Source organism: Lutra lutra, chromosome 4 (genome assembly GCF_902655055.1).
Source record: "Lutra lutra chromosome 4, mLutLut1.2, whole genome shotgun sequence".
NCBI lineage: Eukaryota > Metazoa > Chordata > Mammalia > Carnivora > Mustelidae > Lutra > Lutra lutra.
Genome location: NC_062281.1, coordinates 53672042 through 53699885, shown reverse-complemented (window position 1 = coordinate 53699885; position 27844 = coordinate 53672042). Strand labels below are relative to the sequence as shown.

General features: G+C 36.5%; 1 protein-coding gene and 1 long non-coding RNA gene across 4 annotated transcripts; both read right to left on the bottom strand.

Annotated features, from left to right (window-relative positions):
• Nucleotides 1-1511: 1511 nt before the first annotated feature.
• Nucleotides 1512-25827, bottom strand: ZFAND1 (zinc finger AN1-type containing 1). 3 transcript variants are annotated; one of them, XR_007126912.1, is made up of 10 exons: nt 25750-25827; nt 17862-17904; nt 16252-16291; nt 14268-14395; nt 14089-14180; nt 13197-13318; nt 2821-2976; nt 2539-2713; nt 2161-2215; nt 1512-2120 (listed from the first exon to the last, which is right to left on the bottom strand). XR_007126912.1 is itself a non-coding variant. In XM_047727719.1 (9 exons), exons 1-8 carry the CDS (start codon nt 25802-25804, stop codon nt 2543-2545), a joined length of 807 nt encoding a protein of 268 aa, XP_047583675.1. In that variant the 5' UTR covers nt 25805-25827; the 3' UTR covers nt 1512-2215; nt 2539-2542. The 3 variants fall into 3 exon arrangements, 2 of the variants coding, with proteins under 2 accessions (XP_047583675.1, XP_047583674.1); XM_047727719.1 differs by having other exon boundaries at nt 1512-2215; XM_047727718.1 differs by having other exon boundaries at nt 1512-2713.
• Nucleotides 6385-10051, bottom strand: LOC125098682 (uncharacterized). Its single transcript, XR_007126913.1, has 3 exons — nt 9576-10051; nt 9114-9183; nt 6385-7367 (listed from the first exon to the last, which is right to left on the bottom strand). It is a non-coding gene; the product is annotated as an uncharacterized LOC125098682 (long non-coding RNA).
• Nucleotides 25828-27844: the final 2017 nt, after the last annotated feature.

The following is a 27844-nucleotide window of genomic DNA, read 5'->3' as shown; positions in this document are numbered from 1 at the left end:
GAGGAAGCAGGCTCCCTGCTGAGCAGAGAGCCCGATGCGGGGCTCGATCCCAGGACTCTGAGATCATGACCTGAGCCGAAGGCAGCGGCTTAACCCACTGAGCCACCCAGGCGCCCCTGTCAAGCCAATTTTTATTGGACATTTTTATAGGTCTTTTAAATATTCCATTTATACAGGCTACTCTTTCAAATGCAATAGATTCTGTATGTCATACCTCTTGTTTCCATATACCACATTAGGAAAAACATGACACACTGTACCAACCTGAAAATAGGGAATGGAACTGATGTTTCTGTAGTACCTCAATTAAATTACCAGGGAAGTTGCCTAGTTTACAATTACAAAACAAAACACACATAAAAACTTAATGAACCCAAAACTATCTTTCTACTTGTATGACTTAATATCTTAATTTCTAATTTTTGTTGCCCAGGTCAAGGGTGTGAAATATTAAAGCTTTGTTCCCCTTTCTATCAACAGCCTTTTCCTTTGCTCATGTTCTCTAAGCCTTCTCCTCTCCTTACCTGAACACCGCCAGGGAAAAAACCTGACAAATCTGGAAAAAATCTGATACTCTTATCATTTACATGTATTTACTGGCTGATTACATTTAAACTGAGGTTTATATTATAGTGGTTTACAAACACATATCTAAATATAATACGCCCCTTACCCCCATTTTTGGGTTTCTACTTAGAATTCTAATTGTCCACAAGCAGGCAGAAAGATACTAGGGTTAATGGGAAGTCAAACCCAAAAATTTCATTAAGCATACTCAACTGAAACCCCAAAAGCAAGCCTGAGAAAACTGATTTTTGTAGTTTAGAAATAAGAAGGTAGAGAGACTTTCTTACCCATGATCTTGTTTTCTTGATGACTGCTCATGCTGAAACCCCTGGTCCCTACAGTCTCTGAGGATGGTGGTACCTGTGTGTTTCTTCTAGACTAGTTTGCTACACTATCTGGGACCTGATCTAACTTACCTCTCCTTTGCCGGCTGACATTAAGTCTTTTCCTCCATGCTGCTTTGTCTTTTCTCTAATCACTGACAAGACCTCTTCTTCATTCTCCCTGGGTATAATTCAATTTCTGCCCATCTTACCTCCCCTCTTCTCAAACCCCCGTTGCTGTTTTTTCTGGTATATTTAACTTTAATTCAATTCATGAGGCATGTGTTGATCACCTATTATATGTAAGTAATTATGACAGATGCTAGTATTAAAACTTTCTGGTCTCTGGGAATGTATTTAAGGATTATTTCTACTTCTGGTCTTGTAGTTTCTAATAAAAGAACCACTGGAATATCTATATTTACTGTCTATCTACTCATTCGGCATTTGCTACACAGCTTTTTTATAAGTATGCATACAACTCATCATTATATCCACTGTGGTAATTACAATCAAATTCTTATATTTGGTACTTACTCTAATAATTACCTTAATAAATGAACATGTAAGTAAAGAAGTCAGAAGTTATCTCCATTCCTTTCATGAAAATACAAAGAGATGAACATTCTGAGTTTCCTTTATTTAATTATATGTAAAGCTACTTTGTGTCCATGACAATTAAAACAGAAAAGGGACAAAGCCTTTCCCAAAAAGAACAAAAAAGGGAAAAGAAGAAATCATTTCTATTTCTTCTATATGGTAGTACTTTGTTGAGTACTGATGGAAGAGATAGATCAGTCAGAAGCATTCATTTTAATGTGTTGGTAAAATATAATTCCTTTTGGTATGTATTTTGCTTTGATATATATAAAGATACTGAAATGAAGTTGTGCTACCTCATCTTACTCTCATTTGTAATACATTTACACAAACAAAAAAGGTAAATCCTACTGGAGGAGGACCTTTATCAGAGAGATATGCCCCAATGCAGTACAGAGAACACCAAGAAAATCATTTCTTCTTTCTACCTTGAGGTTCCTCATCTAAAAACTTAGAAGAATGAATGAGATGGTCTCCAAGTTTCTATGATTCATGTACACACATCAATTTATACATCTGGATATATAGTTAAGGCTTTATACCCTGGCTTCATAATACAAGGTTTGGCCAGGTTACTTGCTTAAAGCAAAAGTGAAACATGTATTTTTTCTTTCTCTCTTTTTTTTTTTTTTTTTGGATACATGTATTTTCTAAAAACCATCTCTTTCTTCCTCTGCCTTAAAAGTAGCAATGTCCCAAACATGAGTCATTCCTTCAGCTTAGATCCGAGAGTAAAGAGGATACGCAGCAGTGCCACAACAGCTGACATTAACTAAATGAAATAGACCTTTTTGTTGTTACTAAGCACAACCTAATAAAAGCTAAAGATAAGAATTTACTAATAACTGAATTTACCAATAACTGTTCATAGTTAAACTTTAACACAAAAATTCAAATTTAATTTAATAGAAACTGATAATGTAAATTATGACATAATGGAAATAAGTTAAAAAGCAACTTTTAAAAATAAAATATATGTATATAGTATTTGTAGTAAAAGAAATTGACTTAACATAAAATTTTCTTTATTTCTGGCTTGAATCCTTACATGACTACTCCAGATAAGAATCAATATTTTTTAAAAATTGTTCTTCATCATTAAGATATTCCAAGATAATATTTCCACCATTATATAAAGGACAATCCTCCTTAGCAATCCAGGTTTCCAAAGTATGATCCAAGGGTAAGGCTTCTCCTGAAGTAATGTGACATAACCTTAATTTCTGTTAAGGGAAATAAATGAAAGGAAATAAATCATGCTGTCATAAACAAACATGCTGGTATACAGGTATCCTAAAGCTTTTAAAGAAAAATTATAACCAGTTGTTACCTTAGCTGTTAATTTGTTATTATCATTTTTAAGACTAGTTAAAGAAGCTGCAAAGTCTATGGCCTTTCCAATGCTCCATCGGTGGCAAAAGAACATTGGTTTGCTCTTCTCTTTGCTCCCCTTAGGTAAGAAAACGTGAAAGTAAACTCTTTCTTTCTGTAAAAATAAAAAGTTAAAATACAAATTACACACACACACACTCACATATATAAACAGAGAGCATCTGCTTTTGTTCGGTGACCTGTCTTCCTCTCTTCTTGTGGTTAGATGATTACCCTCTAATGATGTATCTTTTAGTGGGAGTATCAGTCACAGTACCCAAGAATCCACCTAAATGCATATGCATAGGACCTAAGGCCCTAGGCTAGGGTGGTCTGTGCAAAGACAAGATGTGACATAAAATTGGGTCAATCAAGGTCTTTTCCTGGGATTTTATATTCAAAAAGTAGGAGAAGGGAGGGGAATTTTTTTTTTTTTTTTTTTTTTTAGGAGTTTGGTTTTTTTGGGACACCTGGGTGGCTCAGTCGGTTAAGCATCTGCCTTCAGCTCAGGTCATGATCCCAGGGCCTGGGATCGAGCCGGGCTCTTTGCTTAGCAGGGAGTCTGTTTCTCCCTCTCTACCCTCTCCCCGCTGCTCCCCTTGCTTGCGCTGTCAGATAAATAAAATCTTTAAAAAAAAAAAAGAGCATAAATACAAAAGGAAAAATTTAAAAGCTATAGCCTCACCCCAAAAAAAGAAAGAAATAAAAGAAAAAAGAAAAAGACAAGCATCCGTGAGGATCAGAAATGAAACAAACACACACAAGTGAAAGGTAGGCAGGCTGAGCCATAGACTTTCAAAGCTCCAGAAGAGAAAGCAGTAGTCCAAAGTTCAGCAGTGGGTTAGTGGGAAACAACAGTGGCACATGGGGATGAAGTACCTGGATGGGGCTCATGGCCTGGAAGCAGAGGCTAGCACTGAGTTTGTGCTCCAGGAAAGGACGCTGAAGAAGGTACTGCTGAATGCTAACTTAAGATACTGCTTACAAAACATAGTATTTAGGAAGGCAGGGAAGCACAGAGAGAACCTCCTGACAGTGAACAAAGCCAAGGTCTTCCAACTGAGTAAATGCATCCACAATAATCTGAAAAGCTCTGCAGAGCAAAAGCACAATCTGAGTAGACTGGCCAGTGGAAGAAAGTGCAAAATTGCTAAAGAGGGAGAGGTGAGTGACCACAGTGAGCAATATAGCAGGAACACGTCCTACTTAAGACAGACATGTGGAATCTATAAATGGAAATTCAAAACAAAGTTAACTTACCATAGGCAGATGAACTAAATGAACTTGAAAACGATACTTTTATGGATATATCCGTAAAAAGGGACCAAAAAGGTATGAATCAAAAATAGGCAGAAATGAAACAAGGCAAGCTATGAAGATCCAATAAGAAATATAAAAAAAATTTTTTTTTTTAAAAAGCATTTTATTTTTTTTTAAAGATTTTATTGATTTATTTGTCAGAGAGAGCGAGGGAGAGAGAGCGAGCACAGGCAGACAGAATGGCAGGCAGAGGCAGAGGGAGAAGCAGGCTCCCCGCCGAGCAAGGAGCCCGATGCGGGACTCCATCCCAGGACGCTGGGATTATGACCTGAGCTGAAGGCAGCTGCTTAACCAACTGAGCCACTCAGGCGTCCCAGAAATATAAAAATTTTAAAATATAGTTTCTGAAATAAACTCAAACAGGAGAAATTTCAATAATATTCAATGAAAAGGTTTAACTGATTGGAAGATGTAATTGAGAAAGTCCTCTAGAATGTAGCACAAATAGACATAAAGATAGAAATTATAAATCCAAAAATATGTCCAACAAAAGTTAAGAGAAGGAAGCAATATTCAGAGGTAATGACTATAATTTTCCAAAAGTAAAAAAAAATAAGTCAGATTAAAAATGTACCTCCAGGAAAAAAAAAAAAAAATGTACCTCCAGGGCCACCTTGGGCAATCAAAATAAATTCATATGTAGAAACACTGCACTAAAATTAGAAAATATCATAAACTCCTAACTACAAAAAAGAGACTGATTACCCATAAAGCAACAAGATTGACAGATGCTTCCTCAATAATAAACAGTGACCAATGAATAGTGTATTAAGAGAGTTGAGAGAATCTAATGGACATTCCAGCTCAAGTGAGGGCAAAATAAGAGCTTTTTCAGAAGACTTGAAGTTTACCAATGAAGACTCTTAAGGAATGAACTATAGTAGTTATTCAAAATAAAAGTGAGTCCTAAGGAAAGGAGAAATTCAAAAAATATGTTGGTAAATTTTAACAGCTACTGATTTAAAAAGAATCCTGTGTGAACAAAGATGAAGGGATGAAACACACTCAACTGGACGTGAAAGCATGTCAAACTCCTTGTCTTATTCAAGAGGATACAATACTAAGTAACTTTAGATTCTGAAAGAAAAATTGGTAATTATATATTTTAAAAATTAAAAATGTAAGCGCATGGCTAATATCATGTTATGAAACATTACAGTGGAGATTCTAGATAATACAGTACAGAAGATGAATTAAGCAGTATAATTACTGAAAAATTAAAATTGAAACTATCCTTATTTGTTAGTGGGGTATGATTGTTTACCTAGGAAATGAAGGCAAAGAAAAAAAAATCACAGAATTTGGTGATGTGACTGAGTAAGATGAACAGGAAACACCTTTTTTTCTCTATATTGGCAGTAAGTACCTGGATATAGAGGTAGATGGAAATATTCTGTTCACAACAGAAACAAAACCCATGAGATAATTAGGGATGAAAATAAGGAATAAGATTTAAATGAAGAAAAACAAAATGTTACAGAAGACAAAACAGGAGCTAAATAAATGAAAAGACTTACAGGATTCTTAGACAACATTACATATCCTACAATGCAAATCCAAAGTGAATCCCTCAGAACGATTTCAGTCAGGACTTATAGTCCAAACTAGCTGGGAGAGTGAATTTTACTTTACCTAACTTACAGAAATCACTAGACAATATATTTAGGACCTTTTACGTCAGTTGCTTACATCTAGTGAGTAGGAAGGAAGCCAGAATCTCCACTACAAAGAGGAAGAGTTCAAGAGGGTATAAATCCTCCTGAGAATACCAAAGGGGGTTTCTTATAAATGGTCAAACCTTTACATCCTATTGGCGCTATTATTCACAGCTTATATTCTTGTGGGAAATGGGGGGCATGGGAAGCCACAAATCTAAGACTATGCTGTGTTCTCTCTTGCTATTTATAATGATTTCTCTCAGTTTCTCCATTTCTCCTTCAAAGAGCCTAAAATCTTTAAAGTTACCTACTGGAGTCTGTCACTCAAAACCTTGTCCCATCAAGACAACCACGAAAATCCCAAGAGGTTTATTTGTTTGTTTTGTTTTGTTTTTACTATAGTTGACATACAATATTACATTAGTCTAGGTATATAGCATAGTGATTTGACAAGTTTATACATCATGTTATGTGCACCACACAGCTACCATCTGTCCCCATACAATGCTATTACAATATCATTGACTATATTCCAACGCTGTGCCTTTTATTCCCATGACCTATTCATTCCATAACTGGGAGCCTGTATCTCCCACTCCTATTCACCCATTTGACCAAAACCCCACCCATAAAGTTTAATTTGAATATAATAAGGATGAATAATATGGGTGAATAAAGAATAAAACTAAGAAAAAATACAGATGGGACTTACATTATTATATTAGGACATTCTATAAAGCTATTACTTGATATGTCAAGTCGGTACTGATAGGAGTAAAAAATGAGTGGAATAGGAAATCCAAAAATAGACCCAGTAAAAATAAATCTTAAACTTATTATGAATTGAAATACCAAATAACATCTTCAATAGGAGAAATGATTTAATAATCAGTGATGACAAAATTAGCTAAAAAACTGGGAGAAAATAAAATTGGGTCCTTAGCTCATAGTTTATGCTAAAAACTAATTCTGTATGGATTAAAGACAAATGCAAGATGCAAAAAAATAAAGAAAACCAAAGCAGAAAAAAAAAGACAAATCTTAGAAAAAAATAACCACTGATAATGTCAATGAGATACATAAGCAAAATCAAAGTATTAGATTTTGAAAAAAATAATTTCCAAAGCAAACTGATTATAGATTAAAAAAATTTAAATCTATTATACTCCAAGAATTTCCATAAGTTGACCAAACAACATAAAAGGATATGAGTATGGGTTAATAGACAACCAACGAGAAAAATGATCAAAGGATATGTATGGGTGACTAAAAGAGCAGTTACACATGGCCAACAAACATATTAAAAGATGCTCAAACTGAACAGTAGTCAAGGACATGCAAACTAAAGCAATTAGAAATATCTTTTTATAGCCATTAGACTGGAAAACATTAAAAAGGATAACAGCTACTTGCAAACCAGGGGAGGAGGAAAGGGTACTTTCATGTCTGGCCCCAAGAGGCAGTATATTAAACTGGGTAGGTAGGCAGCCTCATCCTGAGTGATCTGAGACAACTTCAGATTATTCATCTGTGAAATGAGGACACAGAATACAGAATATTCCAGTATTTCCAGTTATGGAATGTACCAGCAAATGTGTGTATATTAAGAGATAAAAAATTTAAAGCCACAAAACAATGCTCGGCATGGTGTAATCAGTCAATAAAAGCTGACTTAATAACTACTGCTAGTAGAAATGTAAATTGTTACAACTTCTTTATAAAGCAGTTTGGCAACACCTACAAAGATTTAAAATACACATACCCTTTGACCAAGCAAACACTCCTTGGAATTTAGCTCACAGAAATAAGAACCAGATTGAGACTATTTTAGCACAGTAGCCAAAACTAGAAACAAACTGAATGTTCATCAAGAGAAAAATGGCAAAAAAAAAAAAAAAAAAAAAAGACCTGTATATCCAAACTGGAGTATTTACCTAGTTTTTTAAAGAATGATTTAAAGCCACACCAGCTCCCTTAAGGGAATTTCTGCTGGACATGAATGAAAAGGATATGTAGAGATAACGATATATAGCCCACTTAAACCTTCCTTATTTTTATTTATAGCCATAATCACTATTTGACATGGTATCATATATAATATTTAATAGCCATTCTCACCCCTTGGAATATAAAATCCATGTTGGCAAGGACTTTTATTTACTCTTGTATCCCCAGGTTCTAATATATAGTGAGTATTAAAAAGAAAAAAGTGGTGACTAAATGATATGATGCCATTTTTATAAAATAATGAAATAATAACCAAAAGATACTTTGTGTTTGCATACATATACAAGTAAACATTTCCATTTATGTAAAATTATATGTATACACACATACACATGGGTGTGTGTGTGTATATATAATATAAGTACATGTGTCTAAACACATACACACATTAATGCAAGGGAAAAAGTTACAGCTACAGACCTGTGGCATTCCCCACGATAAGCTATCACCTGTGTTAAGAACATGGTTTCTGAAGCCAGCCCACTTGGTTTCAACTGGTAGTTCCCCACTTAGTAGCTATGCTACTAGCGAATTACTTAACCTTTTTGTGCCTGAATTTTCTTACCTTTTAGGCAGAAATTAATAGTGCCTATATCAGAAGCTCCTTGCAATGATTAAATGTGTTAGGAGAGGGCCTGGAACAAAGTAAGTGCTATGCAAATTTTTACTATTTTGTTTCAGTAATGAAACAATTGCAAAGTAATACGAACAATATATTATTGGATACCTTAAGGCAGCCCTTGTCAACCTTGTCACTACTGACATTTTGGACCAGAAAATTCTTTACTGTGGCCACTGTCCTATGCATAATAGGAGGTTTTGCAGCATCTCAGGCCTATACCCACTAGATACCATAGGATTCCCATGTCCAGTTGTGACAAGCAACTCTAGGGGACAAAAATCACCCTCAACTGAGAACCACTGCCTTAATGAGAAGGACATTGGCTAAGGATGGTTTGTTGGTTTTTCCCTTTATACATCTTTTAAAGGTTACACTTGTAAAAGCATGTACTACATTTGTAATTTTAAAACCATCAAATCAAGATTTCAAAAAAAGGGGAAAATATTAAGAAATAATCACCCAACAAGACTATAATCAATGGTTTTGAACCAGCAGAATAAAAGGGAATATAGAAAATGTAATCAATACAAAAGACATGAGGAAAGAGGAAATAATCAAAGGAAAAGGTTGATGAGCAAAAAGCATAAGACGGAAGAAATAGGTTCAAATGTATCAGTGATCACAATACAAATGGATTAAACTCACCTATAAAAGATTCTATCAAACTGGATTAAAGAAAACAAAGCCCAGCTATACACTGCTTACAAGAGACACCCTAAAACAAAACAGAAAAGTTAAATATAAAGGGATTTTAAAAAGATGTAATAGTTAAGTAGTCACTAAAAGAAAGCTCGTGAAACAGTATTATCATTCAAAATAAGATTTAAGGCAAAATTCATAAAGATATAAGAAATTCCATGTACCTGATAATATATATATATATATATAAAAACCATTAGAATTACAAGAAAGAAATCCGACAAAACCAGTTATAGTGGGAGATTTTAGCACCCTCAGTCTCAGACTGATAGATCAAGCAGACCAAAAATTAGTATGCACATACACACACAGACATGCATATGAATACACACAAATGGGTGAGGGGTGGTGGCAGGAGAAAGACTGCAAATGACTAAGCAAAAAGGGCAAGATGTAAATAATTGGTACCTTTGGATAAAGAATATGGAAAAATTCTCTGTACTCCTCTTGTAACTTTTCTCTGTTTAAACTATCAAGTTAACAAAAAACCCCACACCCGAACAAGCTGAAAATAAATTCACTGCAAGAAGATGGAAAAAGATCAGAAAATCTAAGCAAAGTAGATAAAAGGAAATATAAAAGCAGAATTCAGTGACACAGAAAGAAAAAAAAAGGCAAAAACAAAACAGTAAAGAGGGCACTAAAACCAAAATATGGTTGTCTAAAACAACTAAAACATAAATTAAAACACACATACACAAACCTCTAACAAGATTGTTCAAGGGGCAAACAAAGTATCAATAAAAAAATATTAACATTGAAATGGAATGATTACTAAAGACACAAGAGAGATTTTGGAACATAAGAAAATAACGAACAACTCTATAACAATAAACTGGAAAATCTACACCAAACAGGAAGTTTTTTTTTTTTTTTTTAAAGATTTTATTTATTTATTTGACAGAGAGAGATCACAAGTAGACGGAGAGGAAGGCAGAGAGAGAGAGAGAGAGAGGGAAGCAGGCTTCTTGCTGAGCAGAGAGCCCGATGTGGGACTCGATCCCAGGACCCTGAGATCATGACCTGAGCCGAAGGCAGCGGCTTAACCCACTGAGCCACCCAGGCGCCCCAAACAGGAAGTTTTAAGACAAATTAATGTTTACTATAATTTGGGGTGGCTCAGTTGATTAAGTGTCCTGACTCTTGATTTCAGCTCAGGTCATGATCTCAAGGTCCTGACACTGAGCCCAAACACTGGCTCTGCACTCAATGAGAAGTCAACTTGAGATTCTCTCTCTCCCTTTCCATCAGCCCCTCCCCCTAGTCCATACTCGGGTACTCCAATTCTAATAAATAAAATCCTTTAAAAAAAAATTTACCAAAATTTCGAAGAAAGGACTACTCAAATAAACCACAAACCATTTAAAACATTGAAATAGTATTCAAAATTCTCCCCTCAAAAAAGGCAACAGATTCAAAGGTTGTTAATACCCTTTAAAACAACCCTTCAGGAACAAGTAATCCCCACTCACTACAATGATTTCAAGGAATAAAAAAGAAAGCTACTCAATTTTATGTGTATAATATAGGTACCAATATCAAACACTAAATAATAGCTCATCACTTAGTGCATTTTAGAAGAATTACATACCAGAGTCAAGCAGTTTATTCTGGAATATATGGATGATTCAACAAAAATATCGATTAATGTAATTTAAAACATTTGTAAGGTAAGAAAAGACACCCAATTATCCTATTGGATGTAGAAAAAACTTACAGTAAGAGTTCAAACCTATTCATGATATAAATTCCTTGCAAACTAGGAATAGAAAGAAGTACTGCTAACCCGATAAAGGCTACTACCAAAAATTTATAGCAAACACAGCATTTAATGATGAAATGTTAAAGTCATTTGCATTAAAGTCAGAAAAATGATGAAGATGCCTACTCTCACCCACATTATTTCAAGACTTCTGGAGATCTCAGCCAATGCACTAAGATAAATAAGGAGAAGAAGAAAAGAAAATTTGGGGGGAAAAAAAGAAACCTACGAAACTGTCATTCACAGAAGATATGGCTACACAGAAAACATCCCAGAAAATCTACAAACTATGGGAACTATTAGAAAGGTTATTTGCTAGACAGAAAGACAACATACAACAATGAGCAATAACCATTAGGAAAATGTAATTTTTTAAAAAAGATGTTGTCACTTAAAATGGCAACAAAAATGATGAGGTGCCTAAGATATATAAATATGTGTAAACATTATAAAATGTTAAAGACATAAAAAAAACAGACCTAAAGAAAAACTGGAAATCATTAGATGTGGATGAGAAGAATCAAAACTCTAAAAGATGTCAACTGCTGCTAATCTAAAATTTAAGAATTCCTATCAAAATTGCAATTTCAAAGAACAGGACAAAGTGATCCTAAAATATTTACAAATGAATAAAGTGCCAAGAACAGATGTGGTTGGAAGCAAAGAATAAGGTGGAACGACTTGTCCTACTTATTACAAAACTATGATAATTAAGACAGTTTGCTCTTGATGCAAAGACAGACAAACAGACCAAAGGAACTGAACTGAGATCCATAAATTAATCCTAAATGTATAGAACAAATGTATAGAACCCTACTGGGGGGAAAAATCTACTTCACTTACAACTAAGTTCCAATGGAACAAAGAGTTGATATATTTTTTTTAACTTTTAAAGGATGATATAAGAAAATAACTTATTTCAAAAAGTACAAATCTTAAGGAAATTAAATTTAAGTACATTAAAATTCTAAAGTCTGAACCACTAAAGAGTCAAAAACAAAGTGAAAACAAGCCATAGACTGAAAAGATATGTGAAACTTGTTTAGTCAAGAAAGCACTGGAACTCAGAATATATTAAAAAATCCTATAACCCTTTTTTAAAGTGTGGGGGAAAAACACCCAACAGAAAAAATGTGCAAAGGACATGAATAGTTCAGACATAAAATGGCCAATAAATCAATGCAAAGTAACTGAAGCTTATTAGTCACAAAGGAAATTCAACTTTAAACTTCAGTAAGATAGAAACAAGAAACACTGAAAACTCTCAGACACTATAGGAAGGAGATAATCTGTACAACCACTGACAACAGAAAGTTGATACTATCTAGTAAAACAGAAGATGAGGAAACCCCATGACCCAGCTTTTCTATTTCTAGATATATTCCTTAAAGTAGCATTTTTCAATCTGATTGATGGTCTCCATCCTTTAAGGGTTATAAAATCAACAATCTTTAAATGAAACAGAACAAAAAACAGCAGAGTATGTAACACATAAGGCTAGTATACAACAGAACTAGGTATTACTTACTGAAACTGTGTTAAGGTACATATATACATATGTATGCATGTATGTACATATGTACTGGGATATTATATAAAATATAATTGATATTATGGAATCTTAAAAGGACCACCCTAGAAAAATGTTCCCACACATACACAAAGATGTACACTACTAGAACAGTTTATAATAGCAAAAAAATTAGAAAAAATCTGAGTCTGTTCGTTAGGAAAATGGATAAATTGTGGTATATTCATACTATGGAATAATGTGTACCATCAAAATGGTATCAAAATGAATAAACTAGACTAAATTATCCACATAGGTTAGTGTTAAAAACACGATGCCGGGGCGCCTGAGTGGCTCAGTGGGTTAAAGCCTCTGCCTTCGGCTCGGGTCATGATCCCAGAGTCCTGGGATCGAGCCCCGCATCGGGCTCTCTGCTCAGCAGGGAGCCTGCTTCCTCCTCTTTCTCTCTGCCTATCTCTCCACCTACTGTGATCTCTGTCTGTCAAATAAATAAATAAAATCTTAAAAAAAAAAAAAAAACATGATGCCAAGTGAAAAAAAAAAGGTTGAAAAAGAATGCAGATGGTTCACTGATACTTTGTAAAGTGGAAAAAAACTCAAAAGTATTACCATATCATACTAGTAACAATACATTATCAGGTTCAGATTAGCTGTTAGTTGATGGGTGGGAAGAGTAAAAAGGGAGCTTCAGCCATCTCTGGAACACTTCTGTTTTTCAAAAATCTCTGAGACCCACCTGTGGCAATGACTTATCTCCAACAGCATGCATTTTTAATTTCATCAGTGCTACCTTTGCAGCTGTTTCACTATTTTTTGCACCTTTCCGTCGTTTACTTGCTATCTCTCCAGTCTTAGAATCTAAGAAATAAGTATAAGCATATAGACACATAGAATTTTTACATTACATTTTCCAGAGTTCTACCAATTACTATTTATTAGTTATGGCCTTGAAATGTACACAAATTACATACAATGGACCTATATAGATACCACATTCTTTTTGTTGGTATTATATTTACATGACCATTAAAAAAATATAGTGAGGTTGACCTAAGCAATCCCCATGTCAAAAAATTCACTGTTATGTGCTTTTTGACAATTTAAGTCCATTTAATCCAAAACAACCGCTAACAACTCTGCAAAAAACTTTGAGATTTGGCTATAGAAGATCTTAAATAAAGGTACTATCCTAATTCAGAATGAAAATTCTGAACATATTGCCAGAAAGACTGGTCTAAGTCACAGACACATTCTTCCTGGTGCTTCAGATTATCAGCAACATTCATAAGATAGCTGATGAGACTTAAGATTCATATTTAAAGAAAGGAAACCATTACATTAGCCTTATGAATACCATGTCTAGCCATGATAGTTAACCAGCTGATCTAAGTGGCCCGGTAAAAGAGAACATCTGGTAGGGCACATCCATAGAATTCCCAGTTTTTCACTGGTCACACAGCCCTTGTGAGAAATACGGTCACAAAAATGTCATCAAAATCTATACCAAGTTACAAACATTGAGGCCATAAAAACACCTTCCATAATGTGCCAGCTGATCAAAGAAGCAATACTCTGTAACAAATATACAGCAATAAGGAAAAAACAAAACAAGCTTTCTAGATACTTGCCAATAATATCTTTAACAAGTTTCTGAGTGGCAGCCATACGAGGCTTAGGAATTTCCAGTTTTTCACATTCATGATCCGACTGATGACGATGTCTATGAGCAACAGAAGAGTGACGCTATTTCATAAATTAGCCTACAACTTAAACAGATATACAGAATTTGAATGATCTCAGTGATCACCTCAGGCAAAAATTCTTCTCACAATAAGGACATTTAACTGGCACAAGCTCTCTTTCAGCACAGTCCTTGAATGAGCATGGGTAAGATGCAGGCTTATCTGACTTCAGTTTCTCATTGATTACAGTCACCTGAAAAATGTACAAAGGGGAAAATGGCATTATATATTTCACATTTAAAGCAAATCAACATCTATTTTGGAAGGCAACATTCATATCGCTTTCGCTTAAACTTGTCAGAACAACTTTTGTACTCTCAAATAACAGATTATAATAAGGTGTGAGAAAGGATTACTCTGCTGACTGTTCTACATTTTCATACTTTCTTACTATGGTATATTTATCTTCTAAGTCAAGTTAAAATGACTATTCAGTTACTCTTCATAATTTTAGTCTTCTACTCTGTATCAGTCCTAAACTGAGATGCCCCCATAATAATATGTTTAGGTCATCATTTCATCAACCCTCAAGTGGCAAGTCATAACTACTTTCTATGCTGATTTTAGGAAGTTAAATATATATTATATATATGTATGAGAAAATTTAAAAGTATGTTTATCCATGATACAGAAGGTTTAAAGATGGTTTTTACAATGATACATTCTCTATTTTGCTACATGCTCTATTCTGCATTTTTTATTATATTGCCAGCAAATATTGAGGAAGAAGAGATTTTACAAGATAAAAAAAAAAAAAAAAAAAATCCAGGTCAGGCTAGTTTGAGTTTTAAGTAACTAGGTTTTTAGAGTTGAATGAATTTAGTGAAATAATCTCTTAAAATCTACAACCAAAGGGCATTCATTCCTCTATATAAATGGTAGTTATATCTTGTTGGAATTGACTATTTTTCCAAATTTGATCTAATGGTAAAATTATTTTCATTTCATTATTTAAGGAGATCTTAATTGACATTCTATGAGAGACATTCATAGAAATCAAGTGATATTGTAAGAAAAAGGAAAGCACAGAGAAGATTAACAAGCTAAAGAAACATCAATATGTTTACTATATGACTACTTCCCTCCAATTAATTTGCACAGTATCAAAATGTTAATTTTTATTTTCCTAACATAAATCACCTAAGCCTCAATGGACCAGATTTGGACTGAAGCTCATTTAACTTTCTATAATTGAGAAAACAGATATAAAAATCCTTAGTAAAGTGCTTGGTAAATGTTGGGCAGGAATAAAATATCAACTGAAAAATGTAAGGCACAAAGCTTTCTGCCAAATCAACTCGCTTCAGTTTAACTTCCTTCCTTTCTCTGACAAAAGGAGATGAAGCAACTTATAAATATGAGAAAATTACCTTTGGTATGGTGGGCTCAGCTTTCTCTTCCTCCCTCTTGGAATTGAACTGCTCTCTAGGAGGAGGCCTAACCTGGTGAAGCGCAGCTGTGACTAGTAGGAAAATCTGCCTAATTCTGGATTTCCTTTGCAACCTACACTACACCACACTAAGCTTCATCATTCAGAATATCCTCTGTGAGTAGTAACAGTGATATTTTGGCTTCTATCTAACTGCTCTTATTAATCTTTCAATTAGATCAGAACTGGAGTGAGGATTTTATTGGACTAAAGTTTTGTTCCTGGTGATCTAAGGCTGATTGAGTGAGAACAATTTGTAAATACCGAATCCTAACACTAGGAAATAAGGACAATGAACAAAACGGTGGAGGAAAACTTGAAGGAATATATGATGAAAATGTTAACTCCATTGTAGATTTATAAATATAGAGCCTAAAGCTGTAAGTGGGCTACCTAAACCTAATCGCAATGTTTAAGATTGATAACAATTTATAAATACCAAGGAAACCAATTTTTCTTTAAAACAAACTGAGAAAAATAACAGAAAATGAACTAAGAGCCTCTTTACATAACTGGTTTAGTATGCCAAATTTTAATCTGTGGTACCTTGACTGGTTTTAAATTCAAATTCTGAATGAAAGTACATAAATACAAGCATTTTATTAGAACTAGTAACATACCTCAGGACAGCTGTGTGACTCCCTGCTTCTGTGTTCAAGGCTTAAATAATTAAAAAAAAAGTTTAAATTCAATCAAGTAATGTGCTTAAAGATAACTGTAGTAATTAGATAGTATCCTTAAGAATACTCACACTACATTAAATGGTTAATGGTTAGTATCATTAAGAATACTCACAATACATTAACTCTGCATATAAGAATAAACTGAAATGGCAGACAAATTAAAGACAGAGCATCTAGGGGCACCTGGGTAGCTCAGTGGGTTAAGCCTCTGCCTTCAGCTCAGGTCATGATCTCAGGGTCCTGGGATCGTGCCCTGCACTGGGCTCTCTGCTCAGCGGGGAGCCTGCTTCCCCCTCTCTCTCTCTGCCTGCCTCTCTGCCTACTTGTGATCTTTCTGTCAAAGAAATAAATAAAATTGTAAAAAAAAAAGAGCATCTATAGTCTCAAAAGTTTCAAAATCCAACTGTTCAACTTCAATATGAATAAAAACAATTCACCACTCTAAACTGCCTCTGAATGCTTCAAGGTATGTGCAAATACAAAGAGTCTTTTAATTCCTTTTATTTGTCAAAGACCATTAGGAATAAAATGTCAAGGAAGTGCTCTACTTCTGAAAAATATGCATTACTTTTATTTAATCCTAATAAATCTTTGAGTTACCTTCTGAAGATAATTAATTTTTTCCATGTTCTATTTAATAAGTTAAATGCCTAAAACATGAAAGCACCTGGGTGGCTCAGTAGGTTAAGCATCTGCCTTCGTCCCAGGTTATGATCCCAGGGGCCCTGGGATCCAGTCCTGCATGGGGCTCCCTGCTCAGTGGGGAGTCTGCTTCTCCCTCTCCTCCTTCTGCCTGTATCCCCACTCATGCTCATGTTATCTCTCAAATAAAAATCTTAAAAAAAAAAAAAAAAGAAGGCCTAAAACACAAAAGTTTAATTACAAAGAAAAGACCTTTTTCAAAATCTTTGGTTAGTTCCCAGGTTTTATCTTGCATGTGATGTATGTGCAATGGACATGTGATATCCAATTTAAGAAATGTACAGGCTAGATTCTTCATTTTAATTAATGAAGTACCTGGATTGTTTTCTACCCTACTCTTTATTATTATTATTTTTTTAAGATCTTATTTGTCAGAGAGAGAGACAGACAGACAGTGAGAGCACATGTGCACCAGCAGGGGGAGCAGCAGGCAGAGGGTGAAGCAGGCTCCCTCCAGAGCAAGGAGCCGGATGCAGGACTCAATCTTGGGACTCTGGGACCATGAGCTGAACCAAAGGCAGATGCTCAACCGACTGAGCCACCCAGGGAGTCCCTTCTACCATATTCTTTATATTGTCGCTATGTTCTCTCCTTATGATTACAAGACCACAATATAACTTCTATGTAAAATCACAAAGACAAATTCATTTCTGAAAGTTTAAAGTTTACCCACATGTATGCACAAGTAATCAGAGCCTAGGACTATATTTTCTAAGTAATTACTATAATATAAAATATCAGTGGCTACATTAAAAACTATTTTAAATCATTCTGCTTTTCAGAAATAAATCTCATATTACAAACACTAAAATTACTCCCAAATCCTGTATAAAAATTTAACTTACCAAAATACTCCTGAACAACCATCACACACAAAAGGAAGAAAATCTAAAATTGAGGGGAAAATGTTACATGCACTGGTCAGTATCTGATTTTGACTTAGTTTTCCTAAACAAAAAGATCCTTAAAGTACTGAACTACCTCTATAGGAGAACTCTTCTTTTTGACCTATATCCTAGTGTAGGAAGTAGTAGTTAAATAAAAGCTGTCACAACCTCAAGCACTCTGGGAATGACTGGATTATCAGGAGATTAAATGTTCTTTGTAGTAGTGTGCTAAATCAGAAAAAAAAAAAAAAAGTACTGGGGTTTTTTGGATGCCCAGATTTATTATTATGTGTTGTTTCTGAGTACTGTATGCTGCAAAAATCCTGCATTTGAAGTGAAAATCCTAGGTTTCAATTCTGATTCCATAGTTTACTAACCTAGCAATGCTAAGCAAAGTGTTTAATAGTGAAGTTTTGGGGCAATGAGAAGATGACAGTGTAGGAGGACCCTAAGCTCATCTCCTCCCACAGATACACCAAGATAAAAGCTACCCCTGAAAAACACCTTAAGACGTGAAACAGACCTTCCACGCTTAATGCTACAGAGGGAGGACATACTGGAAGGGTAGGAGGAGTGGAGACAGAGTTGGGATCCAAACCTGCGATAAGACTAGACATAAATAGGGACACAAGCACAGAGAAGCTAGAGGATCAGAGCCCATACTAAGCACCCCAGCTACTGGAAACCTGCACTGGGAAGAGAAGTCCTCATAATATCAGGCTTTGAAAACCAGTGAGGCTAAACTTCACAAGCTTTTAAAATTAGCGGGGGTCACCTCCAGGTATTTTAGAAATCTTTTAGAGCTAGAAGCAATAGTAAACGGAGTCCTCACATTTAAAAGCTAGAATAAGTAACTGCTGGCAACTAGCACAGAAATAGCTGTTTGAAAAACACCTCGGTATTCATGAAGGCAATTTATTTACTAATCTCAGAATGTGCACTAGAGGGACAGGGTCCTCAGACTTCTCCAAGACCCGAAGTGCTAGAGGGCACCATTTCTCTTTTCCTCTCCCAGGTTAGATAGCAGGGGCCTTGGAGAAACCAGCACTAACACTCTCCAACTACCTTGCTAGCAGGGTGCCTCTGTCCATGCATTCACCTGCCTTCCTACCCCATCCAATCCGCTCACCTCAGCAGACTCCCTCCAAAGGGGCTCCTCTCCTGCCATATCTCCAAGCAGTCCCAGTAGGGACCAGTGCCACTCCAAAGTGACTCCTGCCCTGGGGAAGTGGGAGATAACCCCACACACAGGACGCCCAAAGTTCTAACAGCTTTTAACAGGCCACTCAGGAAGAAAGCCCCACCATTCAGTTGGACCATAGAGGCTGTCTGCGCACACCTACTCTGAATGCTGGCTCAGCCACTTCCAAGCCCACCAAGGCCTCTCAACAGTGCAGGAACCAAACTCTGCCCAGTGTGCCCACAGGAAGCAAAGTAGGTCACTGCAGCCAACAGGGCTGAAGGCAAATGAGGCTCAGCCACAACAGTAGTGCACATGCAGTCCACAGAGAAGACATCCCGGAACACCTGGTTCTGGTGACCAGGTGACATTGTACTATAAGCACCACAGGACCTCTTCAACACATGTACACTAACTTTCAAGACCAAGATACATAGCTGATCTCCCAAATACATGGAAACAGAGTTACACAATATGAGAGAAAAATATGTCCCAAATTAAAGAACGGGACAAAAATCACAGCAAAAGAGTTAAAAGAAACTGTGATAAGCAATATATCCAATAATGAAAACAATAACAGTCACAAAGATACTCACTGGACTTGAGAAAAGAGTGGGTGAAATTCAGAGAACTTCAACATAGATATAGAAAATGTAAAACAGAACCAGTTGGAAATGAAGAATTTAATAGCTGCAATAAAAAACACACTAGAGGGGCGCCTGGGTGGCTAAGTGGGTTAAGCCTCTGCCTTCGGCTCAGGTCATGATTTCGGGGTCCTGGGATCGAGTCCCGCATCAGCCTCTCTGCTTGGCAGGGAGCCTGCTTTCTCCTCTCTCTCTCTGCCTGCCTGTCTACCTACTTGTGATCTCTCTCTGTCAAATAAATAAAATCTTAAAAAAAAAAAACAAAACCCACACTAGAGAGAACAGATAAGGGGAGCAGTGGAACAGACCACAAATTCAGAAGACAGGATAATGAAAAGCAACCAGGCTGAAGAGTAAAGAAGAAAAAATAATAAAAAATTAGAATAGGATAGAGGAAATCAGCATCATCAAGTATACTAACAATTCACATTATGGGGATCCCAGAAAAGGAGAAAAGGCGGCAGAAAAGTTATCTGAGGAAGGAAACAGACATCCATATCCAAGAAGCAAAGAGAACCTCCAACAAGATGAACCCAAGGAGGTCCATACCAAGACACATAATAATTAACATGACAAAAAATAATGAAAAAGAGATAATTTTAGGTTCACCTGGGTGGCTCAGTCGGTTAAGCATCTGACCCTTGATTAAAGCTCAGGTCATGATCTCAGTGTTAGGAGATCAAACTCTGCATTGGACTCCATGCTGGACATGGAGCCTGCTTAATGTTCTCTCTCTTCTCCTTTTGCCTCTCCTACCCCCTTCCCAAAAGAGTAATTTTAAAAGCAGGAAGAAAAACTTAAAAAAAAAAAATGCTATATACAAGGAAAACCCCATAGGGCTATTAGCTAACTTTCCAGAAGAAATTGTATAGGCCACAAGATAGCGGCATGATATATTTGCAGTGCTGAAAGGAAAAAACTTGCAACCAAAAACAATCTACCCAGCAAAGTTATCATCCAGATAAACAAAACTTAGAGTTCATCACCACTACATGAGCTTTACACAAAACAAGAGAATTCTGAGTAGAAAGAAAAGGCCCTACTAGAAGAAACTTATGAAAGGAAAATATTTCACAGGTAAGAGCAAACATATAAGGTAGTAGACAAAAATCACTTATAAAACCAGCATGGAGGTTAAAAAGCAGTAAAATGAATTTTATCTACAAAAACAAGTCCAATGATACACAAAATGATGTAAAATATGACATATACATACAACGTGGGTGGGCGAATAAAAATAAAATCCTTTTAGAACAGTGTTCAAGCTTAAGCAACCACATCAATTTAATATAAATTGCCATATGCATGTTACGAACCTCAAAATAACCACAAATCAAAAACCTATGAGAGATATATACAAATAAAGAGAAAGGAATCCAAGCCTAACACTAAAGAAAGCCATCAAACCACAAGAGGGCAAGAGAAGAAAAAACCACCAAAAAACAAGTAACAAAATGCCAATAAGTACATACTGTTCAATAATTACTTTAAATGTAAGTGGAGTAAATGCTCCAATCAAAAGATACAAGACAACCAAATGGATTAAAAAACAAGATCCATCTAGATGCTGCCTAAAAGGGTCTCCCTCCAATGTGAAGGACACACATACAACTCTAAGTGAAGGGGTGGAAAAACATACCATGCAAATGGAAGCCAAAATACTTACAGCACACAAAATAGACTTCAAAACAAGCATGGAAGCAAGAGACAAAGACACATAATGATAAAAGGAACCCAACAAGAGCATATAACAAGTATCTATACACCCAACATAAGAACATTCAAAAACATAAAGCAATTACTAACAAAGGGAGAAACTGACAGCAATATAATAATAGTGGGGCATTTTTTTATTTTATTTTTTTAAAGATTTTATTTATTTATTTGACAGAGCAAGATCACAAGCAGGTAAAGAGGCAGGCAGAGAGAGAGAGAGAGAGAGGAGGAAGCAGGCTCCCTGCCAAGCAGAGAGCCCAATGTGAGACTCAATCTCAGGACCCTGAGATCATGACCTGAGCTGAAGGCAGAGGCTTAACCCACTGAGCCACCCAGGCGCCCAACAGTGGGGCATTTTAACAACTCACTTGCATCAATGGGTTAATCATCCAAACAGAAAATCAATATGGAAACAGTGACTTTGAATGAAACATTAGACCAGATGGACTTAATACATACACAGAATATTCCATCCAAAAACAGCAGAATACATTCAAATACATACACTCTCTAAGACAGATAACCTATTAGGCCACAAAACTAGTCTCAATAAATTTAGGAAGACTAAAATCATTATCAAGCATCTTTTTTTTAACCACAAAGGTATGAAACTAGAAATTACAAGAGAAAAAATCTGGAAGGAACATAAATACTTGGAGGCTAAGTAGCATGCTACCAAACAATGAGTGAGTAACCAAAAAATCAAAAAGGAAATTAAAAAAATACATGGAGATAAATGAAAATGAAAACAGTGGTCTAAAATCTTATTATGGTCAAGTAACCTATTACAAAGGAGGCAAGATTAAACAATGGGAAAAAGACAGTCTCTTCAATAAATGGTGTTGGCTGGGGCGCCTGAGTGGCTCAGTGGGTTAAAGCTTCTGCCTTCAGCTCAGGTTATGATCCCAGGGTCCTGGGATTGAGCCCCACATCCAGCCCCACATCGAGCCCCACATCAGCAGGGTGCCTGCTTCCTCCTCTCTCTATCTGCCTATCTCTCTGCCTACTTGTGATCTCTCTGTCAAATAAATAAATAAAATCTTTTAAAAAATAAAATAAATGGTGTTGGGAAAACTAAACAACTATCTGTTAAAGAATGAAACCAAAAAAATTTCTTACACCAGGCATAAAAATAAACTGAAAATGTATTAAAGACCTACATGTGAAACCTAAAACCATGAAACTCCTAGGAGAAAATACTGGCAATAATTTCCTTCCTTGCATCAGCATTAGCAACATTTTCTAGGTAAGTCTCCTAAGGCAAAGGTAACAAAAACAAAATAAACTTGGAATTATAACAAATAAAAAAGTTTTTGTGCATCAAAGGAAACCATTAACAAAAAGGCAGCCTACTGAATAGAACAAGATATTTGCAAATGATGTATCTGAAAAGGGATTAATATCCAAAATATATAAAGAGCTTATACAACTCAAGATCCAAAAACAAAACAAAAACAAAAACAAAAAAAACACACGAAATAACCTGATTTTAAAAAATGAGCAGAGGCGAATAGACCTTTCTCCAAAGAAGATATAAGAATGGCCAATAGATACAGGAAAAGATGCTTAAATCACTAATCCTCAGGAAAATGCAAATCAAAGCCACAATGAGATATCACCTTATACCTGTCACAATGGTTCTTTAAAAAAATTAGAAATAGAAATACCATTTAAAAAAAAAAAGAAATACCATATGATTCAATCATTTCACTACTGGGCATTAACCTAAAGAAAATGAAAACACTAATTCAAAAAGATATATGCACCCCTATGTTTACTGCAGCATTACTGTCAATAGCCAAGATATGGAAACAACTCAAGTGTCCAATGATAGATGAGTGGATAAAGATGTGGTATGTAAGGGACGCCTGGGTGGCTCAGTCAGTTAAGCCACTGCCTTCGGCTCAGGTCATGATTCCAGCATTCTGGGGTCGAGTCCTGCATCGTCCGGCTTCTTAATCGGCAGGGAGCCTGCTTCTCTCTCTGCCTCTGCCTGCCACTCTGCCTGTTTGTGTGCGCTTGCTCTCTCTCTCTCTCTCTCTCTCTCTGACAAATAAATAAATAAAATCTTAAAAAAAAAAAAAAGATGTGGTAGGTAAATATACTACAGAATAATACTCAGCCATAAAAAAGAATGCGTGCGACCTTGCCATTTGTGGCAACGTGCATGGACTAGAGGGTATCACTATGAAATAAGACAGAACAGACATACCATATGATTTCATTTACATGTGGAACTTTAAACAGAAACAAACAAAAAAACTGACTCTTAAGTACACAAAACAAACTGCTGGTTGCTGGAGGAGAGGTGGGTGGGAGAATGGGTGAAACAGATAAAGGGATTAAGAGATGCAAACTTCCAGTTATAAAATAATCAATTCACAAATGAAAAGCATAAGGAATGTAGCCAATAATATTATAACATTGGATGGTGACAATGATGACTACGTTTTATCATGGTAAGCCTGGAGCAGTAAATGAATTGCTAAATCTATATATTGTGCACCTGAAACTATACAGTCAAGTGAAGCTGGTATGTCCAATCGCACTTTTACAAAGTGAAAACAAAAAGTACATTTTAGAGAAGACTACAGTTGCCCCCGAAAAGGTCTCTCATCCTCTAGGGTACCTTAACTAAAACAGAAAGAGGTCCTATCATAACCCAAAGGGATCCCTGGATAATTGTGCTTGTAGGACCAGGGAGTCTGAATACAGTTCTTCTGCCTCAGAAGTAAGTTAAGTGAATTGACACTGTTGTTCTGAGGTATGATACTGTGAGCATGTTGCATACCCAAAAAAGTATGCACTCATTTGTCAACAAGAAGAAAATGAAGCACATAATATTCTAACTTCTATGTCTCTTTCAAACTGGAAAAATTATACATGCTTGCTACTTTGAAACTCATGATGATGAATTAGATATTATATGCAGACCAAAAGGACCTAGAGGGAAGAGTTAAGATCAAGGTAGGAAACTATGTTTCTATCCATACAGAAGCTAAGTGAGATTTAGGATACTCACTTAATACCCTCTAAATCCTAACCCTCTCTCCACTACTCTGAAGAAGTAAACCCTGGACTCATTTCATATATATTTATATCTTAAGAGATCCCTGAATTTGGCAGATACCACGGACTTAGTAATCAGGTATACCAGAGATAAACATAACTTACAGTCAAAACCAATTGGCTAAGCTTCTCTATGAGAGATCTCTATGAAAAGAAATACAGGTTTTCTGAATGGCTGGCCATGACAGCCAGTGGTAAAATATACACATAAAGACTGTAAGTTAGAAGAACATAGAGGGTAGTGTGCCCTTTTCCCCCGCTGCCCACAGCAAGTATCACTAAACCATTATGGCATTCCCAATAAAACTGGGGTTAAATCTCGGAGTCCTCTTTTCACCGGGTACCTACAACCAATAACTGAAGCTGCAATGAGAGATGAAACCTATTTGCCACCCTATGTAGTAACTGTCAACTGTGACGGCACACATTTGAAGCAAAACCCAGATACCAAAGACTGAGCATTCTGTATCGCTCTAATGCTTTGGAAACTTCCCTGTCCAAGTGTAGGACATCTTAAAGCTTGTGCCACACTACCACTGGCTATTAGATTGGGCTCTCAGTTGACTGTAGAGAGCATATCGCTTTACTAATGCTCCAAAATGCACATTATCCTGAAAGCTTTTCTATGGAAAAGACTATTTTATACCCTCCTATGTAGTTCCAGCACCAAAATTGATGCTTGGTAAATGTTTGTTGAGTCAACAATATTCAATCAAAGAACTGAGTGAGCATAAAGATCATTTAGCAGAATAGTCTGAGGATGAGAATCTGCTAAAAGCTAAGGGCATTCTCAAGAGAAGCCACGAAGACAGGTGAAAAACTGACCTCAGCCGACTCCATCTGACAGGTAAGTAACAGACTAAAAAGTTTGGAAAGTGGCTTGCCCAAGTTTGTAGTGGCGGGATCAGAGGGGAACACAAGTCTCCCGACATCAAAAAGGAGTAGGAAGGACACAACAAGTTCTTGGCCAGGCACACTCGAAAAACAAAGGGAACGCTGCAAGGCATGTTTTCGGAAATTGCATGGTTCGCTTCTAAAAAGACCACAAGTCTCTTTCAAAGGCTCTGGAGCAAGAAAAAAATACCAACACATCTCACTGCAGACCCAGGAGAGACGAATCCATCCTGCCTCCTCAGACTTCACCCCGCCCCAGCACCCCCCTCACCCGCCACCACTATCCGTGAAAACACAGTGGGACCCAGTCTACCATGCCCGGAGCTAAGGACTGCTAGATCACCTCGCTGCCGGCAATGCTCCACCTGACAGTGCTGCCCTATGTCCAATTCCGCCATCACTGCGCCGCAAGAGGCGGGGCTACGGCACACGCGTGGCGCCTGCTGGGAATGCGGCGGGCCTCGGGGCGGAGCCTGCCGCGGGGCTGGTGCATCCACTGGAAGGAGTCAAGCTGTTGTGAGTGCGCGGCGTTGTGAACGTATATGCGATCCAGGAGTCTAATGAGGCGGCGCGAAGAAAAGGGAGTTGGTTGGTTTGTTTTCTTGGGCAGAAGACTTCGCATCCTGTCCTTAAGGAAATATCCAGTTATTCACCTGGAAGACTGTGCATGCGGAAGTTCCCTCCGTGCTGCAACCCAACTCGGGGACGACCTTACGAGGATTGTCTTTTTTAAATTGATGTAAATCTCCGAACCGGCACAGTGCTTGGTACAAATATTTGCAATCATCAAGTGAAGAAGGACCTTACTCAATTTCGCATTTGTCCTGCACCATTGTTACTTAATAATAAAATAAATACCTCTTGCAAGGCAATCATTAGGCTTGTTAAAAGAGAAAGTGTTTATTTTTTATTTTTTTATTTTTTTTTAATTCGGGGAAGGGGAAAGTCTGTAGTTCTGAGGTCCCGAGTGTGTACTGAACCGCGTTGAGTCCCTCAGTTTAGAGAGCCCCGTCTCATTTAAAACAGCTCCCTGAAGAAAGCTTGTGATTCTTTCAGGAAGAAGGGGAGTCTCATGTATTTGATGAGCCACTTCAAAGGCACCAAGGAAATAGAGGCTCTTCTAGGTGGAGTACGAATGGATGTCATTCCATTGGTGTGACACCAGACACGACTCAGAGTGGGATGAGCGGCGATCAAAAACGTACTCATAAAAAAAAAAAAAAAAAAAGTACTCATGACATGAACTGGAAAAATATTCAATACCTTGTGTATAACAGGGTCTATCTAAATCAATATTCATTTGAGAAGGGGAAACGGTGAGATTGGGAAACAGTTATTACTTCAAGGTTTGCTCCTGCATGAATCTGTTTAAGATTTCCATCTCAGACTTGCTTGGGTCCCTGGAAAAACTAGATTTTAGAGCTAGAAGCAACCTAAGATATCATTTAGTTATGCCAGCATCAGTTTTGTTTTTGTTTTAAGATGAGAGAACAGGGTCACAAAATTTAAATGATTTGCCCAAATTAATGGAAGAGCCAGGACTAAAATTCAAGTATCAAAGACTTCTGGTATTCTTGAATTTAAGAATCATTTTTGTATGTTTTAGATTTTGTATGTTTCTTTTAGCTGGTTGAGTCAATCAATAACAGGTTTTCTTGAGTTTTACTAAATGTTTAGAATGTCCTAAATTGGTGGCAGGTATTTTATCGTCCAATCATAAAACTAAAATACTCTTATTTTTTCAGTTCACTTACCCTGGGAGTATAGGGAACATCAGATAATTAAAGTAGCCAAGATTGCAGTTGCTAGCTCTTTCATCTCTAGTCTCCTTTGCCAGCTTCTCCTCTAGGTGCTACTTCAACGTGTGTTTCCCTTTAATTTTGTGTTTGGCCCATTTATCAATGTACATCCTCATAGAAATGAAATTCCCCTGGTTCCAAATGACTCCCATAACCATATTAACTTGAGAACTTTCTCCCAGACTGAAGGTCTCTATTTCTGTCTGTAGGCATATTCACTTGGTGTCATCTGTCATATAAAACTTACGTCAAAATGGGATGCTTTCTTACTCCTCCCTAACAAAGACAGTCTACCAAATTAGAAACCCTAAATTTACTCTTCACCACTCCATTCTTATTTCTCTCATGGAAGTAGTCATTAAACTCTATCAATTATTCCTCAGAAAGTTCTCAAACCTACACTCTTCAACTTCTCAGGTTAATTCCTCCCCCGAAAATTCACTTCCTTACCTAAGATCTTCTGATGGTTCTCCATTATTCACAACATTAGTTTAGTAAGGAAAAGTTTTATTGGTAAAGTTTTTCATGATCTCAGCCTCAGCAATAACTACTTCCCCTCAAACACCCTACTCTCCAATAATTTCCTAAATGTATCTTCTGGTTCTTTCGTATGTACATGTCTTTCCTTTTCCCTTGAAT

Excerpts from the sequence above, each read along its gene's own strand:
- ZFAND1 (XM_047727718.1), bottom strand. The coding sequence starts at position 25,804 with ATGGCGGAATTGGACATAGGGCAGCACTGTCAGGTGGAGCATTGCCGG. Across the intron at positions 17,905-25,749 it reads GGAGCATTGCCGGCAGCGAG|ATTTTCTTCCTTTTGTGTGT; the intron begins GTGATCTAGCAG and ends CCTCAATTTTAG. Across the intron at positions 2,714-2,820 it reads ATAACAAATTAACAGCTAAG|AAATTAAGGTTATGTCACAT; the intron begins GTAACAACTGGT and ends TTCCCTTAACAG.